The 20,547-nt window shown below is 43.8% G+C and overlaps 1 protein-coding gene across 2 annotated transcripts in view; it reads right to left on the bottom strand.

The window, feature by feature from the left end:
* The window catches only part of COL4A6 (collagen type IV alpha 6 chain), a 279,711-nt gene that overhangs the window by 43,734 nt on the left and 215,430 nt on the right, over positions 1–20,547 (bottom strand). For both annotated transcript variants that reach the window (XM_032620898.1, XM_032620899.1), the window contains exons 5-13: positions 20,344–20,388; positions 14,118–14,234; positions 11,715–11,783; positions 10,086–10,121; positions 8,023–8,085; positions 7,172–7,207; positions 6,951–6,992; positions 5,937–6,029; positions 4,645–4,698 (exon numbers count right to left, since the gene is read on the bottom strand). In XM_032620898.1, the coding sequence (XP_032476789.1) occupies positions 4,645–4,698; positions 5,937–6,029; positions 6,951–6,992; positions 7,172–7,207; positions 8,023–8,085; positions 10,086–10,121; positions 11,715–11,783; positions 14,118–14,234; positions 20,344–20,388 (555 nt within the window). The remainder of the gene's footprint in view (positions 1–4,644; positions 4,699–5,936; positions 6,030–6,950; positions 6,993–7,171; positions 7,208–8,022; positions 8,086–10,085; positions 10,122–11,714; positions 11,784–14,117; positions 14,235–20,343; positions 20,389–20,547) is intronic.

The raw sequence follows: 20,547 nt of genomic DNA on the forward strand, positions 1-20,547 counted from the left end.
CATATACAAAGTTTAAAAAGGAAAAAAAATGTTAAAAAGCAATTTGTGTGTCGGGGTTAGAGCCAATAAAACATAAATGACTTGGCAAGGTATTGGGCTGTAGGCTCAGCTTGTCTCCCAGCACAGGGAGGCCCTGTACGAGGCCCTGCTGAACAAACTGTTCTAGCAAGATGTCTTGGGCCCCGGCCCCGGCCCAGTCAGTCGCCATCATGAGCTGATCAGCACCCACTGCTCCCTTACCCCTTCTCACCCACGGTCAGGAACACCTCATTAGAGCACTAGCTTAGCTGTTTACAGGCCTGCTCTCTAGGGCCCTGGTCTCCTGGTATTTTGGGTTCATGGATATTAGTGGCTCTGCAAAAACTCAACTTCAGTCACGTGGCTGGGAGTCGGGGCAGACAGCAGGGTGAAGAGGGGGTTGTGAGAGAAAGGCAAGCTGCGGACAGTAGGCTGGAACCATGGGGCGTCAGGGCTCGCTGTGGAGTGAAAGACACTCTGGTCCTGGGTCCTCAGAGGCCTGCTGGCCCGAGAGGCAGGCTGCCAGCACGATGGTCACCCTCTCCGCCTGAGCTCCTCGCCCGGCCCCAGTGAGGGCGGTGGAGAGGGGCGAGGCCCACCTGCACAAGGAGGGCAGGAAGGCAGGAGGGAGGCTGAAACCTGAAAAGGGGGACGGAGGCCATGGGGGAGGGGCGGGGAATGAGCATATAGTGGGGTCACATTTTGGAGGCTAAACTGCAGCGATCGGTTTGGCTTGGCACTGCGAGGGCGACTTGAGAGGTTAGGAAAGTCAGTCTCCTTGTCAAGTCTGACCCTGTCACACTGCTGCTACTGACCCTCAGGGCACTGGGTTGCGGTGGGGGTGGGGGGGGCGGAGGGGAGGGCTTAGCTTAAGTCTGTCAAGATGGGGCTCCTCCTCTGAAGGACCTACCTGAAGTGTCTGGAAAGACCGGTGCTCAGCAGAAAGAGAACTCCCACCTGTCCAGTAGTTGCCTCAGATCCACTCAATAGGTACCTCAGGATTCACCACTTTCTTCCCTTCTCTCTCCCATCATCTGCCATGTTGCCTTACCCTGCGTTTGCTGGTGCCTTGGAGGGCACAGAGGTATATGACTCTCTCTGACAGTCTCCACGGGAGCATCTGTGGCCTACACGTGAGTGCGCTGCTGGGACAATGTCATGAAATGTGTGAAGCTGGGGCTGAGCCAGAAAAGCAAGGATGCTGGGTCACTGCAGAAGGGGCAAGGGAAAGAAAGTGAGGTCTAAATCACTCAGGTTGGCCACTTGTCAGCAGCTCCTGCAAAGATCTGGGCTAGGATGGAAAGAAAACAAATGGTTGAAGGGAACATTTCAGATTCCCCAGAGATTTCCACCCTCAGTGCTGCCTTGTTTCTCAGTGAGTGTGGATAATTGAAAGCCGACGTGAGGGCTTTGGATTTGAGAAGTGTGTTTCCTCTGAAAAGCCCAGAGCATCTCAAACACGTCACCACCTTTCTTCTTACAACTATTCTGGCAGAAGTCACAGAAGTTACCTATAAATGTTCCCATTAAGCAGATAGAGATATTGGCAGCAAAGGAGTTATAGGATTTGGCCAGGGTTGCATGTGGAATCCCCACCAAAGTGGCCTGAGAACTCTGGCTTCTTGATTCCCACTCTCTGAAAATATGCTGTACCATATAAAGGAAGCTTTTTTTTCCACCTTGGATGTCTTTACAATCAACTGGGGTTTCTATTTGTCAGGGCACACTGTGAAACTCTGGAAATGCTGAGCGTGAAACGGTATTGCAGTTTATCACTGTGCATTGCTGTCAGTCAGTGTGTCTTTCTTTCACAGGGCAAAAGGGAATGGGTGAAATTGCAGAAGGGGAAATCCTCTGACGTAGAACAGGGAAGGGAATGGTAAGGAGGGAGGGAGCGTGAGCCAGTGAACTGCAAAGCACCAGAGATCACGCAATCCACAACCACCATGACAAGAATGAACTGAACAGTAGGGGGCAGTATGGTATGAGGAAAAAGCCTGGAGTTGGCTAGTATTCAAGAAAACTGAATTTCAGTCTCAGCTCTGCTAATAACTTGCTGAGTGACTCTGGACAAGCCTCTTTACCCGTTCAGGCCATGGTTTCCTCATCAGTCAGGGATATAAACCCAGCCCACCTTGCTTACATCATAGGGATGATAAGAGGTGACTAGAATTTATGTGAAATGCTCACAAAGAAAGGTGCAGACTTTATTCCCCAGCCCACTTGCAAAGTACTCTATGTCTGTGCTGTCCAATCGAAAGATAACGTGAGCTACTATGTTATTTTAAATTTTCTAGTAGCTTCATTAAAAAAGTAAAACAAATAGGTGAGGTTAATCTAACAACATTTTATTTAACCAAACACATCATAAATATTGTCATTTCAACACTGACATAAAAATTGTTAATGAGATAATTTAGATTATTTTCCTCACACCTAGGTTTGGAAATCTGGTGTGTATTTTACACTTACAGCACATCTCATCTCAGACTAGCCACATTTCAAAGGATTGGTAGCTGTTATGTGGCTAGTGGTTATCATATTGGACAGCACAGATTTATACTTTGTAAAGAAACCTGATGAACATTGTGAGTTGGGCCTCAAAACAGTAGATATGACCATTGCCACATGACATATATACAGAGAGGTTCAGATACTTGAAGGCCCAGAGCTGGGGCTGAGGCTGAAGTCCAGGTGTCCTGTCTCCAACATGAGTATTCTTTCCCTTTATGATTCATTAGATACTGAGCCGATTAAAATCAAGGCCATTGAATAGATGGTTCTCTGTTGCCCCTGTGTCTCTATGGAGTAGTAGGGATCACTGTGGAAGTAATCTGTGCCAGTGGCTCTACTGGCTGTGTTTTCCGGCCACCTGGAGAGACCCAAAGTGTTTCAAAGAACTGCAGGGAAGCACCGGAGTCATCTCTCCCCACTTTGCCAGCAAGCCGGGGGGGCAGGCCTAGTCGTCTTTGATTCATCCATTTCCCTCCTGACCCCTACACCCAATCCATGGAACTCTCATCAGCTCCTTCAAAACATATCTTGTAGTTTAAGAGATATGTCAACCAAATGTAATCTGTGAGCGTCATTTGGATTCTGATTCAAAACCAGGTAATTATAAAAAAAATATTTATGACACAATCATAAACCTGAATTCTGACTTAACAGATATTGTCATTTCTGATAATTCATTAGTGGTGATGAAATCATCATTATGTTTTTAAAAAGTCCTTATCTCTTAGAAACACTGAGGTATTTGTAATGAAATGCTACATCTGTTGTTGGCTTCAGATTGGCCGTGAGTTGCTAATTATTGACGCTAGGTGATGGGTACACAGGGGGACCATTATGCCACTCTCCCTACTTTGCATGTGTTTGAAATGTTCTGTAACAAAAATTTTAAACTTTTTACATTTTGAATCCATGTACTTCTCTCCATTTCCACTGCCATCATCCTAGTCCAAGCCACCACCATTCCTCACCAGGATTGTTGCAGTAGCCTCTGTTTGCTGTCTTCCCCTCCCCCCATCCTCCATAACCCAGCCCCCCAACTCCCACTACCACCAGAGAGATCTTAAAAATACAAGTCAGGGCCTTCCAATGGCTTCCCATTACATTTAACGTAAAAGCCACATCTGACCTACAAAGGTCTCCATGATATGGCTCCTGCCTCTCTGCCTGGTTCTTGGCCTCGCTCACTCTTCTCCACCCGCTCACCTTCTTGCTGTTCCTCTAAAGCACTGAGCTTGTTCCAACCTCAGGGTGTTGACACTTACGGTTCCCTTGGCCAGAAACACTCTTCCCGACCTTTCACATGACTCGCTCCCTCATAATAAGCGATCCCTCAGAGAGGCCCTTCTTGACCACTCTGTCCAAAGGTGCCCATCCCATTACCCATCCACACTCCAACACTTTTACCCTTTTTTTATCTTCTATGTATCACTTACCAATATATGAACTTGTTCTCCTTCATTTGTTTACTTGTTGATTCTCTCCCCTCCCTCATCCCCCCAAATTGGAATGTACTTTCCTCAAGGACAGGGACTTTTACTTATCTGACTGTTAGCTGCTGTTGCAGCCTTAGAGTCCAGCAGAAGGCCTGGCAAATAGGGGCCCTCAAAAAGTATTTGTTGGGTGAAAGAATCTAAGATACAAGGGCACATAGGAAAGTGAAAATAGGATCACTAACACTAACTACCATTTACTCAACAATTGATACGTGCCAGGCATTTATTAAGCCCTTTTCATGCATATTATCTCATTTAATTCTCATAAGCACCCCATTATTATCCCTTTTTTGGTAGGTTAGGAAACCGAGGCTCAGAAAAGTTAAGAAACCTGTCCAAGGTTACATAGCTAGAAACTGCTGAAATCAGAAGTCAAGCCTAGGTCTGTTTTAACTCTAGAGCTTGAGATTATAACCTCTAAGCTATATAGTCTCATAAAGAACCTAATGTCCCCATGGGTTTGAGAAACAAGACATTTCCTTAAATGCCTTCTAACAATGAAGATGGTGAAATTCTCTACAATAACCATAGGAAGGAGGTCCTCCTGTTAGCTTTCTATTGGTATAGCTTTTGTCCAATCAGATCCTTGAATACATGTTGACCAAACAGGGAGACTTACCGGGAGACCTGGAGGACCACTTATTCCTGGGAAGCCCTGAAGCCCTGGTTCACCCTGGAAAATCAACCAAGGCTTAGTGAGTAGCAGCAGGAAGCAGTGAACATAAAGGAGATAGCTCCCTTGAGTTACTTGGGCTGGGCAGTGGGAGACCATAGGGTATCCCAATTGGGACACCAGAGGCTGGTGCAGATTGCCTAGTCTCCACAACTAGTAACTACACCAGGATGTCTTAGTTTACGGAGCCCTTAGTAGTGTGGAAAGGACCAAAGTCCATGACAGGCAAAGAAAACTATCCAAAACAGAGTCTCAAATGCTCAGGCTAATTGGGAGATAGAAAAGATGATCATCTGCTTTCTCTCTAGCGGAAGAAGCTGTTCAGTGCAATTTCCTCCAGCAAATTACTGGCTGTAAAGACACCAATGGTTTTGGGAAAACAGTAACAATTACAGTTTGCAAAGGGAAACATAATACTCTAATCTCTTTCCTTGATATGCTAATTTATCTATAAGTGCCATGAAAGGGCTCCCTAAGGTTTGGGAATGATTAGGGAGGCAGGCAATTTTTCATATGCTCCCAAACTGTTCCCAACTCAATAATTACTTCCTGTAAACCTGGAGAAGGCCTGGAGCTGTTGCTTCCACAAAGACAGAATTAAAGAAATGGGACTAAACACCTTCCCCTGCCTGGGTCCCTTGACCACAGGTGCAGGATCACAAAACTTAAGGAATCCCCAGGAAGGAAGGGAAGTCAGGTTATTGAAAGATATCTGCACACCTTAACAGCAAACAGTCATTCAAATACAACCATGTGTACACTCATATCAAAATAGATTATAAAATATCTCGGTTAAACAGGTCTACAGCTTCAGCCTTGGTAGTTCAGATCAGGCAAATTAGGGCATCTACTGCCACTTGGTGACAGTATACACTATTTGCAGGGTCATCTTCTGAGGGCAAATAGTTTCTTTAAACAGATAACTTGAAAGCAACCATTATACCCTATTGCTCTGTCACAGTGCTTTGGGGACAACATAAGTATTGACAGGGTTGGTAGTTAGGAGGAAAAAAACCCAACTATTCAATGTTTGTTTTAAGTTATTCAGCATTTTGATAACTGAATCTGCAAAACAAACACAGAAAATAGCACTTGAACGAATATTCAGAAACCCAGTTGAGCTCATATCCATATTACCCAGAACCCTCTATCCTTCCAGTATACTCTGGTTATTAGAGTTGAACTCTGGTATTAATAGGAAAAGGCTTATTAACTTCTTGTTCTCAAATGTTCACTACCTTGGATCCTTTCTTCCCTTTGGGGAATCCCATGAATTCCAGTTCCCCAGTAGATGGTGGGGGTCCTGCAGGGCCAGGCAGGCCAACATCCCCCTGTAAGATCAAAGGAAACATTAAGCAAAGCAGACACCACACAGATATTTCTCCGGAGGGTAGGTTTGTCCTCAGGATGTAATTCACAAATCAACTGTCCATGACTTTAGCCTCTTCACCCTCACCCTTGCATCAATGAGGAAACAAAGCTACCAGTCTCAAGGGGTGAAAAGAATTATAAGCCTGACCAGATGCATTTTGTACCAGCATTGCAGAGGGAGGAAACAAGATGGATGAAAGTAAATGGCAGGTTCACGGTTGCCATGGTCATGCATGAAAGGGTGTTTAGAAGAAAGCAAAAAAGGATTTGAGCAAGGTAAATGGCTACCTCTTGGCAATAGTGATCAGACTCTAATTGGTCCAATCATTGCCAAGAGCACAAGCAGAGGCAGTGAAGTCCGTGTTGGAACACTGAAGACTGGATTTGCTCCTTGAAGACAGTGCAATCTACAAGAGGCAGCCGCCAAGGATGGGGAGGGCAAGCTCCCAGTCTCCCTTGAGGCTCCTAAATCACTATACAGTTTGTATAGAGGGAAATATGAGAATGAGGGAAGGGAAATAAAAGGGAATGATGAGAGGGGGTTAAGAAGGAGAGATAGAGGAGATAGAGGAGGAGGAGGAGGAGGAAGGATAGAGAGAAGAGAAGCAGAGAAAAGGAAAGAGAAGGCGACACAATATAATACAAATCAGCAGGGAAATACCCAGGTGGAAGGAAGAGAAAATATATCTCAAGAGCGTATGTTTGTAAGACATGTACATTTCACAGGTAGGAAGCAGGAAGACTACAATATTTTGAAGGAAAAAGACTACAGTAGCCTATGCGTGCACATGCAGCCCTATCACAAGCAGGCATATGTGTGCAGCTAGACACATTTCTAGGAGCATATGGACTGCAGAGCGTATGTTCCAAAATTTATTTACCTTGACTCCTTTCTCTCCTTGGAAACCTAACCCCATATTCCCCTGAGGCACAGGGGTGTAGGGAGGAAAAACAAAATCAATTACTAAACAACCTCCAGGAACTTAAATTGGAATGCAGTCTTTTTTACCAGAAAGTATGTTTAACCAGACCAGAATATCTCTGGGGGAACTAGAGTACTTAGCGGTAGGAGGTCAAATGCCCCAAGACAAAGTATACTTACATCAGGACCAGGGAAACCAGGGGGGCCTGGAGGACCCTAGATTTAAAATGAAAGGAAAGAGCGCTTTTTAGTTTCAGCCCCGAAGAATCTAGGCATGTTGAGAGTCACTGAAGATAAGTCCCCCACCCCCTTGGTGTGGTCTGGCTTTGGTGTAGCAGATTCTAGCTCCTTCTCCCTGGGTTCCTTTTCTTAAAATCTCCTTTGAAATTTCCCCAGTTGACCTGATAACCACATTCATGCTAAGGTAGTGAAGACTTCATGTGTCATTCTCCCCATTAGGCCAGCACTTTTTAAATGATGACTTTTGGTGAAAGTAGACCAAAGTAATCAGTGGTGGTGGGATTTCACACATTGGAGAGAGAACAATCTGGGGATGTGGATTTCCCAGAACCACACAGATGACTGGCTATGCTCTTCCTATAGCCAGTGATGGGAAATAGGTAGGTGGGAAGAGCTCTCCAAGGTGAAGTACTGAGAAAGATTTTGAAGCTGCCTCTGTGTTCAGGGTGGGTGATAATGGTGTGATTAATTAGCAATGTCTGTCGTGGGTAAGGGGAGTGGAAGGTCACAATAAATGTACCGGGTATTAGCCATCCTTGGGCTATACTTTAGGTTGAGCTAGACTAGGAGGCTTTGGAGGCACAGAGTGGATGGTCAGAGAGACTCTGATAAAAGAAGATAACAAATAGCTCCTGACAAGAGCATGCTTCACTTTAACCTCCTAGAATGGAAGTTGCCTTTCTCTGCTAGGAGGGCCTACATTTACATCGGCTTACATTTACTTCACGGCCTGGTAGGGAAAGCATTCATGTGAATGCTGTGAACACGTGGTAGATTTAGCTGGTTCTTACTTGCAATCCTGGTGGTCCTATGGGTCCCACAGCTCCTGGAGATCCGGGTGCTCCTTGTGGGCCCTAGAGAGGCATGTTTTTATCAAGGTCAAAAAAGTATGGCAGTTTCTCAAAAAAAATATATCCACAAGAATTGCACAAGAATGTTCATAGCAACTTTATTCATGATAGTTAAAAACTGAGAAAACACGATGGCCCAAAACCTATGGGATGCAGCAAAAGCAGTTCTAAGAGGGAAGTTTATAGCAATACAATCCTACCTCAAGAAACAAGAAAAATCTCAAATAAACAATCTAACCTTACACCTAAAGGAACCAGAGAAAGAAGAACAAACAAAACCCAAAGTTAGCAGAAGGAAAGAAATCATAAAGATCAGAGCAGAAATAAATGAAATAGAAACAAAGAAAACCATAGCAAAGATCAATAAAACTAAAAGCTGGCTCTTTGAGAAGATAAACAAAGTTGATAAACCATTAGCCAGACTCATCAAGAAAAAGAGGGAGAGGACTCAAATCAACCAAATTAGAAATGAAAAAGGAGAAGTAAAAACTGACACTGCAGAAATACAAAGGATCACGAGGGATTACTACAAGCAACTATACGCCAATAAAATGGACAACCTGGAAGAAATGCACAACCTGCCAAGACTGAATCAGGAAGAAATAGAAAATGTATATATCTATATCTATCTTAGATGTGTATGCACCTATTAGCAGAGCTTCAAAATACATGAAGCAAAGACTGATGGAACTGTAAGGAGAAACAGATTAAAAAAACCAGTGAGGACAAAGAAGATCCATTAGGTCTGTTTATATTTTGTTTAGTTGTTCTATTAATTACTGAGGGAGGGATGAAATAGATAAATTCATGATTCTAGATGGAGATTTTAACATCTATACTCGCCCCAACCAGCTGAATACATAGTCTCTTCAAGTACATATGGAACATTCACCAAGATAGTTCCATAGGTTGGGCCATAAAATAAAACTGAACAAATATAAAAGCATTGAAATCATCCAGAATATGCTCTCTAACTGCAATAAAATCAAACTAGAAGTCAATAATATAAAGATATCTGGAAAGTCACAAATTTGGGGAAATTAAACGCCACAAGTCTCCATGGGTCAAAGAAAAAATCCGAAGGGAAACTAGAAAATATTTTGAAATGAATGATGACAATATTGAAAGCAAGAGAACGAAATCTGAAGAGCAAGATGGTGTGGGAAAATGTGTGGCCCTGTTAAAGCTGGGGAGCAGGAATAAGGTGATATGTGCTTAGGTAAGGGATGGAGAGGCTAAGTGAAGTTGAGACTTAGGAGGGAGAGAAAGTCTCATGATGTAGCCTTAGGTGGACAGCATCTCTTTCTTGATGACGTCAGTGGAATCCTTACGCCACATTCCTACTAGTTTTTCACATCCTGGGGTGGGAGGTGGCTGTGTGTGTGTGCAGAGACCGTGTCTGAATTGTCTCAGGGATCATTCCTAGCCCTTTGCTCAGTATCTGTTCTGCTCAGTATCTGTTCTGGAATGGAAGAAGAAAGGAAGGAACCGTGATACAGGAAAAGAGGAGGAGAGAAGGGGCCTTTATGAAGCCACTTCAAAGGAAAATGATGACAATGTGGAAAGTCAAGGAAAAACAAAGCTCTTATTAGTACAACTCATGGCCTTTCATGGACTCACTCTTATTGAGTCCCTAAAAAAAATTTCTACGTGGAATACCTTTTAAAGAAGAGTGTTTTGCTTCTTTTATTTTACCCACAGTACTCTGAACACACAGGAAACACTTAATAAATGCTTGCCAAATGACAGGCAAAATTCTTTCCTAATACGTCCCAGGGAGGATGCAGGTCCCTGGCCGAGAGGTCTGAAAGCCAGCCTGCCATGTCACTGGAGGTAGACAGTCCATCCTCTCAGTACTTTCTTATTTGGCAAATGTCGATAGAGTGATCTATTCTACTTTACCTCTCTGGATTGTCCTTGAGAAGCTCTACAAAGACCTTCGAACACCGGAGAGAGGAATGAAAAGGGGTCATTGGGAGCTCAACACATAGGTAACAACTTACAGTGATTCCATCCAGTCCGGGCAGCCCAGGCTCCCCCTGAGAAACAGACAAAGGCAGGACATTGAAGAGATGAATACATTAAGCTTGTGGTATTTCACAGATAACTGACCTAAGATGCAATAGGCATAAAAACGCATCACTGAAGCTTGGGCCTCCTCTGTCAAGGTCTTGTGTTTTAAATAATGCATGAATTGGAGAGATTCAGCCATCTATTTTTTTTTTCCTAAGAAAAATCTAGACTCTAGAAGAAAAATATTATAGCCTTGGTTGAACAGGAATTCATATTTTACTTGGATTAATTAATTTTCACCTTTGCTAGGAACTTATCAATTAGAAACTGCTTCTGCGGGCTGGTGATTTTCCTGCTCTTTCTGGAGGAAAGCAAAGCTACCTTCCAGTGTACCTTCACCCCCAGAGAATCTGTGCCCATATGTATACAACGCAAATCAGACATTTCAAGGGAGAATCAATAGAGCATGTAGTCTCTGATTACGTTTTAATTACTTTGCAGCATCTTAAGTCACCGTATGAATCTGTAATATAACCATCTTGTGGAAATTGCTGTGTTCCGCTGGGTCCAGGGTCTCTCTGGTTTTTGGCAAAACCATTTAATCAATGTTTGCTACAACAATGGTCACATTCTGACACCTGCTAGTCTTACCCCGCTTGGCTTACAGTGAAAAATCAGCTCTCTGCAACCTGGGAAGAGCACTGCCTGGGTTTTAGCTCTTGGGGAAGCTGGCTTGTGCCTGTGAGCGAGTCACATAGCCTCAGGCTACCTCAGTTTTTCTATCTGTAAAATGAGCAACAGCTCTCAGCTACCCACACCCATCACTGCCTTCCAAAGTGGTTTCCAATATTTCTGGCTCTGTGCATGGGTGGAAGACAGAAAGGTGCCATCTTCAGCTGAGTGAGCTTGGGTGCATCTTCCCCTCAGATGTTGCACACATAGATTCCTGTCTGCTCCCAGGGAAATGATGGGCTCCCTTCCCACTCTGCAAGGGATTAGGGTCAGTCATTTGGCACCAGAGTTTACTGAAGGCCCACAGGATACCAAGCAGCATACATCAAAAATACAGCCACAAGAATACAAAAGGTTCTTGTCAATTCCAGGAAGAGATGAAAGTTTCCAGCCAGCTGCAGGGTTGATGGGCAACTTTTGTAGATAGCCAGGGGCCCAGCGAGGGTGATGGCTGGTATGCAGGTACAGAAAAGGGCGGAGCCATGATCCTGGGCTGGTGGCCATGTTAAGATGGGCAGAGACATACATGGCTTCAAACCAAGGTATGCAGACATCAAAGATTCTGTAGTAGACAAAAGGTATCTGCCTCCAGGAAGTGTCTCGGCTTGTCAAGGAAAATGACACCCATGCAAACAGTTTGTTTGCTGATCTGTCCCCTATTTTTGGCCTAGATCTTACAAAGCAAATCTTTTTGACAGTATGGTTGCAAACATTTCTGTCAATGTTTCCACCACAAAAAGCTCTGGATTCTTTTAAAATCCAGCTTGGTCTGCTCCTTAAATAGAGACACAGATGCTAGTTCTGGAAATGTTTTCATTGGATGTGGGGCTCCACTCTGGGGAACTCCGCTTATAGCCTACTCAGCTGTCTGCCTTAGAGGCTCTTACCTTCATTCCTTTGAAACTACCTTGGGCAAGGATAGGTTCACCTTTAGAGCCTTTCTGACCAGGAAGCCCCTGAGCAAAATAAGAAAATTTTGTGAAGAAATGCACGCACGCACGCACGCACGCACGCACGCACACACACACACACACACACACACACACACACACACAGTATTGTTAATAGTGTGATCTGATCAGACAGAGGATGGAAAAGCAAGAGCCTGAAACCATGTGGCTTATTCTATGGCACAGCTGGCCATGCTAAAGGGGCAAAGTACATCCCCTGAACTGTGCTGTGTCTCAGAGCTGCATGCCTGCTCCCCCAGCAAGTCAGAAGTCTGTAAAGGGATTAGAAAGTAGACTTTGAATCCATTCAGAGTACCAATCTGAACATCCACATATAATACACATGCCGTTTATAAGCCTATAGCTCACCTGCTCCATATCTCACAGGTACAAGTCACTGACAGGGACTAGGTCTAGGACAGAGGTTAGTGGACTTTTTCTGTAAAGAGCGAGATAGTAAGTAATATAGGCTGTGTGGGCCATATCTGTGCTCTGTTTCATATTCTTCTGTTTTTCTTCACAATCTTTTAAAAATGGAAAAACAAGCCATGGGACAAGGGTCCCATGGGCCAGTTTGCAGACGCCTGGTCTAAGATATAGCTACAAAACCATCTCCATCCTGTGCTTCTACCATATAACTTCAGTTTCTACACCTGTCTAAGAGGCTGGTGTGCCTCACTGTTAACATGGAAAACAGTTCAAAGTATGCCCAACCCATCCAGTCAGCCAGACTTTTTAATGTCTCAGTGGCAGATGCCACCTAATGTCTGCTAGATGTTGGCCTCCTGGGGAAAATCAATATCCCTATACCTAAGGGGAAGTTGGGATTAGTGTTGGGGGTAGGGCTAAGCTTTGGGGACTGAAGCGTTGATTGAATGATGGATTCCTGAGTTCAAGGTCCATAGGTATAATAAAAGTACAATGTGGTTCCAGAAGCGCAAACCAGCTTCTTTCCTAACACTTCCAATTTCCCCTTATTCTCATGGCCACTACTTTCATCAAAGAAGATTCAAAGGATATCCATTCAGTATTCGGCAGGGTTAGTAAGGTTCAGCTTAGTAAAATACACACCCAAGTTCCTATTTAGGCTTAAGGGGAGGTTTAGGGACAGGATTAGGTTTTACCCTGGTCCTTTGGCTGTCAGGGGCTGTTTATTACCTCAAAATTTCTTTTCTCCCTCTTGGGGGCAGTAATTCCTTACTTTGCTGGATTTCCATTGTCTTAACACAGATGTGATTTGTTTTCCTCCCCTGTTGCCATGGCAGTGTTTGGAGGCCTCTGTGACTCAACCAGCTCATACTATGTTGGTAATACATCTTTCTCCCCCACTCCCTGCTGTATATTGGTTTGGTCCTTAGTTGTGAAGGTCCTTATGCCAATCTGGTGCTTGTGCTTTGTCCGTCTCACCTTCTCACGTATGCACTCACACCCACAACTTGGTCACTGAAGGCAATTCTCTTCCAGTGAAACGCCAATTAATTCACGTAGCTACGGAGTCTAACAGATCGTGTAATTTCTAGCTAAATGTATCACATCAGCACCCTTATTCTCTTAGATTATTTCAAATGAGGTTGAGAATGGGCTTGAAATGTGTTATTTTTCTCTTTCCAGCCACTCATAAAAGTAGCCTTGCAAGGGCATGGTATCTTTTAGAGATCTTTTAGATCCCAATATTTGAGCTCTATCTGGATGAATGGAATGAAATAAAAGTGATGACACCAAGATCCAATAAACGTCTTAACAATCCCAGAACTGAGGGTTGTGATGTGGGGAGCGGGCGGGAAGAGGGAAAACTACGTCAGTGTAGAGCAGGATTTCTCAACCATTTCTCACTATTGATACTTTGGGACAGATGATTCCTTGATGTTGTGATGGGGGGCTATCCTGTGCCAGTAGCACACCCCCAGTTATGAAGACCAAAAGTGTCAATAATAACTGTCAAATGTCCCCGGGGGTGGGGCCAGGGCAAAATCACCGCTGGTTAAGAATCGCTGGTAGAGACCAAGCTTGCCAAGCCCTTTGGGTCACTGTTAGTGCTCCCATGATCCCATGTAAGCCTTCCAAGTACTGCATCTCCCCATATCGTCTAATGTGGGAAAACGTCAAATAGCCCAAGTGTGTACTTTGCTCTGAAATTTACTACAGTCTTTTCATAATCCTGCCAACTCTAAAAGCATCATTAAAAAAAACCAAACCCTAAAAGTAGTGTAGCATGTGTACACTTCCCTGCAGTGGTTGCCCCTCAGCTACTTAACGAGCTCTCCAGAGAAGCAGAAAATAGGGCACACTTGGAGGCAAGCAAAGACATTTGAAATAATGTACAAAGATCTGGCAGCATACGGGTGGTCCGAGAAGCCCGGGATAGCCATCAGGGCCTGGAAATCCAACAGCTCCTTGAGTTCCATTACAGCCATCCAGGCCAGGTGGGCCTCTGGGTCCTGGCTGTCCAGGGTGGCCCTGTTCAAAGAGAAAGAAGGGATCAAGTCAGCCACAGGACTCTCGGCTACTCCGACAAGCTCCACAGTGAGAGAAGTCAAGGATGCTGTCAAACTCTGGCTCCTTGCCCACTCCCTTTGCCCCATCGCCTCTGCTGCCATTGCTGTTCATTATACTCAGGTGTAGGTGGCTGATGACAGCTCAGTGTTACCCCTCCCCAAAAGATCGATGTTTTAATAGGATCCAAGCTGAAACCAAAGGGATCAAACGTGAAGAGATGGGTTACACAGGGTGCTGCAACTTCACCTTCCTTCAGTACAAAGATGTACTAAGATGTACTAAGATGGGGCTTAGCTGCCAGGCAGCTGGACTGCTACCAACAGGGAATCACGCCAGGCCTTGGGAATTCCTCAGAACAGACTGGAACCTGGGCAGCCTGGCACGGCTTTCTGTATTGGAAGCTCTGCATGGGAAATGAGGCTGGATTTTGGTCAAGAGCAGAAGGAGTTTCCATAGCACCACCTCTCCTGAATGCTGCTTGGTCAAAAATAAACAAGTCAAGGAAGAACCACACTTGACAAAATAATGACCTTATTTTGTCATTATCTCACGTCATGCTATTGCTTCAGTCAAGGAACTGTATCTTCTCTTCTTCATACTCATTACTGAGGCAGTTGTTTTGCTGGGGGATCAGTAATCATTCACATACAGTTGGTGTCTGAATTCAATAATTCTGTGCTTCCTTGGTGCATAGAATCTACCTCTTAGGAAATATATCTTTTTCAATCTATCAAAAGCAGGCTGTGTGTCGGGTATGGAACAAAGAGATGACCTGAAAGACCAAAAATCTAGATGGGTCAATAAAAGGTAGACTCCCACCCTCCCATACACACTTTTAAAAGCCATATATATATATATATATATATGTAATATATATATAGACACACACACACACATACATACACATATATATACATGTATATACATATATTTTATTTGGCTTTAAAAAATATATACATATATGTATAATATATATGTGTATATATTTAATGATTTGAGGGAAACATGCCATGTGTTCAAAAATCAACTTTTCAAATTATTAGAGGAAACAACCTTTTGTCAAATGCTTATTGTGAGAACGCTCCACAGAATTCTGTTTCATTTTCATTGCTGTTATAGTTGTAGGAGATAGATGATAATGTTAATGCAAGAGTATGAGTCTAGACTGCTGGACTTACGGAATGCAGAGTCCAGAAGAGTGGTCAATAAACATATCTTTGCAATAAACCTGTTATAAGCTGTGCCTCTCCAGACTCAGGTGAGGAGTTTTATTTGCACTGGGGAAACTGAGACAGCTTACTAGAGTCATCAACATTTTGTTACCAAATGAGATGGCTATTCCTGTTTGCCCTGAAGATCTACACTCTACCTTCCCTAGATCTGTGCCTTGGGAGGCTGACCTTCATGGATGGTACTGTCTAGGCTCCCTTTCCCTCTGTCTTCCAATTATATTTGGTCACTGGGAGGCACAAGCAGGAGATGGGAGAGCACGAGAAGGACGAGCACAGATTGTTTATTTCTCCCATGCCCTCCCTCCTTGGCTATATTTCTGGCAATGGCCACATTTCTCTATAATCTTAGCTCCCACTGGGCAACTGTTATTCCATGGCTCCAGGTCTTACAGGGTTCCAGTATTACCACTCCTCCTTTCCCCTTTGGGACTAGGGGTGGTAACAGCTTTGTGCTGGTTGCTTCACCCTGCACTGTTGTTTCCCTTAACCCTGCTTGCATCCTTTAAATAAGCCCTTCACTTAACTCTATTTAGTCGACCCCTTCAGGTGGAGTGTCTCTTTCTTCCTGGGATCCTAATCACCATTTTTAAATGTCCCGGCCAAGTTTGCTAGGGGTTATCTCTCAACTGGGTAACAGAGATGAGTTAAGACAGGACAACAGGCTGGCTCAGTACTAGGGATCTTCCTTAGTCCTGGGACCTTGGTTTTGCCCTTTCTGGGTAGAGATAATGACTTTACATATGTGTGTGCCAGCTCTCCAAGGGAATGCAGCTCTTTGAGAGAGAAAACCACGGTTCTATATAATCACAGGGGATTGAACACACAGAATAGGTGGATCTGCTGTATTCCAGAAAAGCAATGTTCCTCAGAACCCAGAATGCAAAGGAAAAGTTTCCATTTGGTGAGTGGTACACGGTCACTTTGAAGATACAAACCTCGTGTATTCATTTATGAGTCTCTAGGCGGGGAAATGTTTGAGATTGACTCCATGGGAAAAGCTAAACATAAATTGCAAAGGACAACTTGAAAACTTCTGCTTCCAACTTGTTTGAACTGAAAACATCGGCTCACCCTCCATTTCTTGTGGGTGCCAACAGCCCAACTCACAGCTGTGATATCGTTAAAAGCCACAGCCCTACCGCCCCTCGTCCACGTTGTTTTAATGTTGAATACCTTGATGACTGCTTGTTTGTTCACTCTCAACTGGGACCAAAACCAGTGACACAGATGTGAGCGGTCCGCCAGTATCAAGAGGGGAAACCAGATTTGTGCAGTGATCCAGTTTAGTAAGATGTGTTTTGGGGAAGCTGTTGGTTTTAGCCAAATGGCTTAATAAAGTGCTCCTGAGAGTTGGGCAAAATCATTAGTCTGACTGGGCTGAGGGTATCTGTGTTTTCCTCAGTCTGAGGGAGTCTTGCCAGTCTGAGAACTGCTGCTTCTATAGGCACTAGAGGTTGGATTCAGTCCCCCCAATGTTTCTGGAGTTCCTGCTCTATGCTGAATTTAGCCCTGGGGTCTCTGAGGCCTCTGAGAGGAGCAGAAGACAGACTCTGTGCTTTCAAGGAGCTAGATAAGGCTATCGTACAAGACAGTCAATAAATACCATGCACCATATGTAATAAGGAGCTAGAGTGTGTGGGACAGACACCAAAGACTCCTGGAAGAATAGAGATGGAAAGGAGAGGTAAGCTGTCAACAGGAGGTGCTCATTAATACATCATGAATAGCTGGAAGAGAGGGAGGGAACAGGGGATAATAATTTCTTAGAGTAAGTGAGGCTTGGAGCCTGAAGCTAAAGCGATTGAAAGTCAAAAGAAAAAATGTGCAACCTTAGGTCAAGGGAAGGGCCAAGCAAAGGGCCAAGGGAGTGGGGACTTCTACTGGGAGCAGCGCACTCATTTGGAGCAATCTGGACAGCTGCGACTCATTCTCCCAAGCAACGAAGCCCTCAAAGAGAAGTGGTCAATTTCTAGACGCCCTCTGGCCCTGTTGGCCACAAGTTGGAGGCAGAAGTGTCCAGCTGGACTCTGGGGTGGGTTCCAGCTCAGAACTGGAATCAGCCTCTGCTTCACAGGATTTCCTTCCAGCCCCCATTAAAAAGAGACTACAGGAGGAAGGGTAAGGTACTGTTGCGAGCTTCAAATGCTCCACTCATCTCTGGTGAAGCCAGCTCTGCAGGATGAATGGAAGAGGTGGCCTCCAGTTTGCTAGTTTCCCTCACCCATTGGTTCCCACAAGATACACATTCTGAGTGGAGACTCTGGACGACGCGGTCATCGAACACAGACATGAGAAAACGCCAGCGGATGGCGTAAAAGGGTGGCCAACCCCATCCACTTATTTCCCCACTGGCCCCTTCCTGGGCATTTTTCAGACTCTGCAGTTGAATAACAGGCAGAAATATGATGGCCGATTTGTTGATACGTATAACAAGTACAAGCTAAGTGAGCCTTCTATTCTCCAAATCCACAAATGTATACGAGATCTGGGGAAAAAGTGAATCAGACGATAATATCTTTGAGGGCAGAGCCATATGCCTTTTTTGTATTCCCATAGTAGAGTGCTAGCACATAGCGGGTACTCAAGAAATACCTATAGATTGGCACAAAGAAATTCGAACCCCCTTAGCTGATACTAGATGATTATGTAGCGTAACACAAGAAGTTGTTAAGTCAAGAGTTTACCAAACTGCTTTGATATGATTCAAAAGAACCCCATAGAGGTTGTTTGAAAGATAAAGGTATGATGTAGGACTTCCCTCAAATGGAGGAGCTCCATTTTTTCCTGTTCTATATATGCTGAGCTTCTACACAAGATTTGGTTCTTCTCTTAAGGTTGAAAACCACTGCTAGAGGCAAACACAGTCCAGGCTAAAGATTAAATATATAGAGAAGTGCTGAAGGATATAACTAAAAAGTGATAGCAGTAAGTTCCAAATACGGTATCTTAAAGGCTGGAGAAATGTTACCATGCAACCTCCAGTGGCAGGATAAGTAGGGATATTGGGTGAAAATGGAGGAACTAAGGGATTGAGCTGGATGGAATGGGAAAAGGAGATGTCTGCAAGCTCCAGACTCCCCACTTATCTCCAGCAAAGCCAGTTCCTCAGGATGAATGGAAGAGGCTGTCTCCAAGTGATCTTAGGAGTAGCCACTTTGTAAAAACCATCAACAAAGCAAAAAAACAACCTAATGAATGGGAGAAGATATTTGAAAATGATATGACTGATAAGGGGGTAATATCCAACATATATAAACAGCTCATACAACTCAATATCAAAAGAACAAACAACCCAATTAAAAAATGGGCAGAAGAACCGAACAGACATTTTTCCAAAGAAGAAATGCAGATGGCCAACAGGCACGTGAAAAAATGCTCAACGTCACTAATCATCAGGAAATGCAAATCAAAACCACAGTGAGGTATGACCTCACATCTATCAGAATGGCTATCCTCAAAAAGAACACAAATAACAAATGTTGACAAGGATGTAGAGAAAAGGGAGCCCACCTACACTGTTGGTGGGAATGTAAACTGGTGCAGCCACTGTGGAAAATGGTACGGAGGTTTCTCAAAAAAATAAAAATAGAACTATCATATGACCCAGCAATTCCACTCCTGGGTATATATCCGAAAAAAACAAAAACACTAATTCAAAAAGATACATGCACCCCAATGTTCATAGCAGCATTATTTACAATTGCCAAGATATGGAAGCAACCTAAGTGTCCATCAACAGATGAATGGATAAAGAAGATGTGATATATATATACCACAATGGAATACCACTCAGCCATAAAAAAGACCGAAATTTTGCCATTTAAAGCAACATGGATGGACTTGCAGGGTGTTATGCTAAGTGAAATAAGGCAGACAGAGAAAGACAAATACCGTACGATGTCAATTATATGTGGAATCTAAAAAATACAACAGACTAGTGAATATAACAAAAAGGAAGCAGACTCACAGATACAGAGAACAAACTAGTGGTTACTGGTGGGGGAAGGGAGGGGCACTATAGGGGATGGGGGAGTGGGAGGTACAAACTATTGGGTGTAAGACAGGCTCAAGGATGTATTGTACAACACAGGCAATATAGCCAATGTGCTGTAATAACTGTAAATAAAAAGCAACCTTTAAAAATTGTATTTAAGAGTCAAAAAGAAAAAAAACAACTAAAGGGAAATTCACTCTGAAATAAGGCTGAAGAAAGAAATTATTAAAATTAAATGTATTAAGGTATCACTAAGTATTTTTCTATCTAATTTCATGAACCCCCTTAATTTTCTTATAATGAGGATGTATGTGCTCTAATGTGGCACTATCTTCACACCAGTCCCTCATCCCCAATGAAAGCTCCTCAAGCCATAAGACCTAACTCATTTTGGCTAAGATACTGATGGTCTTCTATGTCTGCACATGTCTCTGCATCCCCCAACCATATGGCTTAGCTCTGCCCGTAACTGAATCCCAAGGAAACTGTGGATGAGCACGGCCCTTTAAGCCTTACCACGCACATCTCAACACTTGACCCTGGGCATGTGTGCCTGAGACAGGATGTTGTTAAGGCCAAAGTGCTTGAGCTATGAGGCAGAACCTAGAGGTTGTATTAAAAATGCCTCTGTGCAATGGATACACAACCAGGTCCTACTGTAGAGCACGGGGAACTATATTCAGTATCCTGTGATACACCATCATGGAAAAGAATACGAAAAAAATGTATATATATATATGTATAACTGAATCATTTTGCTGTACACCAGAAACTAACACAACACTGTAAATCAACTATACTCCAATAAAATAAATTTCAAAAATGCTTCTATGAACACACTCACCGGAATCCCATTGATGCCAAGAAAGCCAGGAACTCCCATGGGACCCTAAGAAAAGGAGTAGGGAGAGGAATGTAAGAGATGATATAACTGATCTCCATTAGATGAAGTGGGTTTGTTCATGTGATTCATGACCTAAGTCGTTAAGAAGTATTTTGTACCTCCCTCCCCACATTGCACCACCTTGCTCCCTATTCCACTTCCAAG

The sequence above is a fragment of the Phocoena sinus genome, chromosome X (genome assembly GCF_008692025.1).
Source record: "Phocoena sinus isolate mPhoSin1 chromosome X, mPhoSin1.pri, whole genome shotgun sequence".
Lineage (NCBI taxonomy): Eukaryota > Metazoa > Chordata > Mammalia > Artiodactyla > Phocoenidae > Phocoena > Phocoena sinus.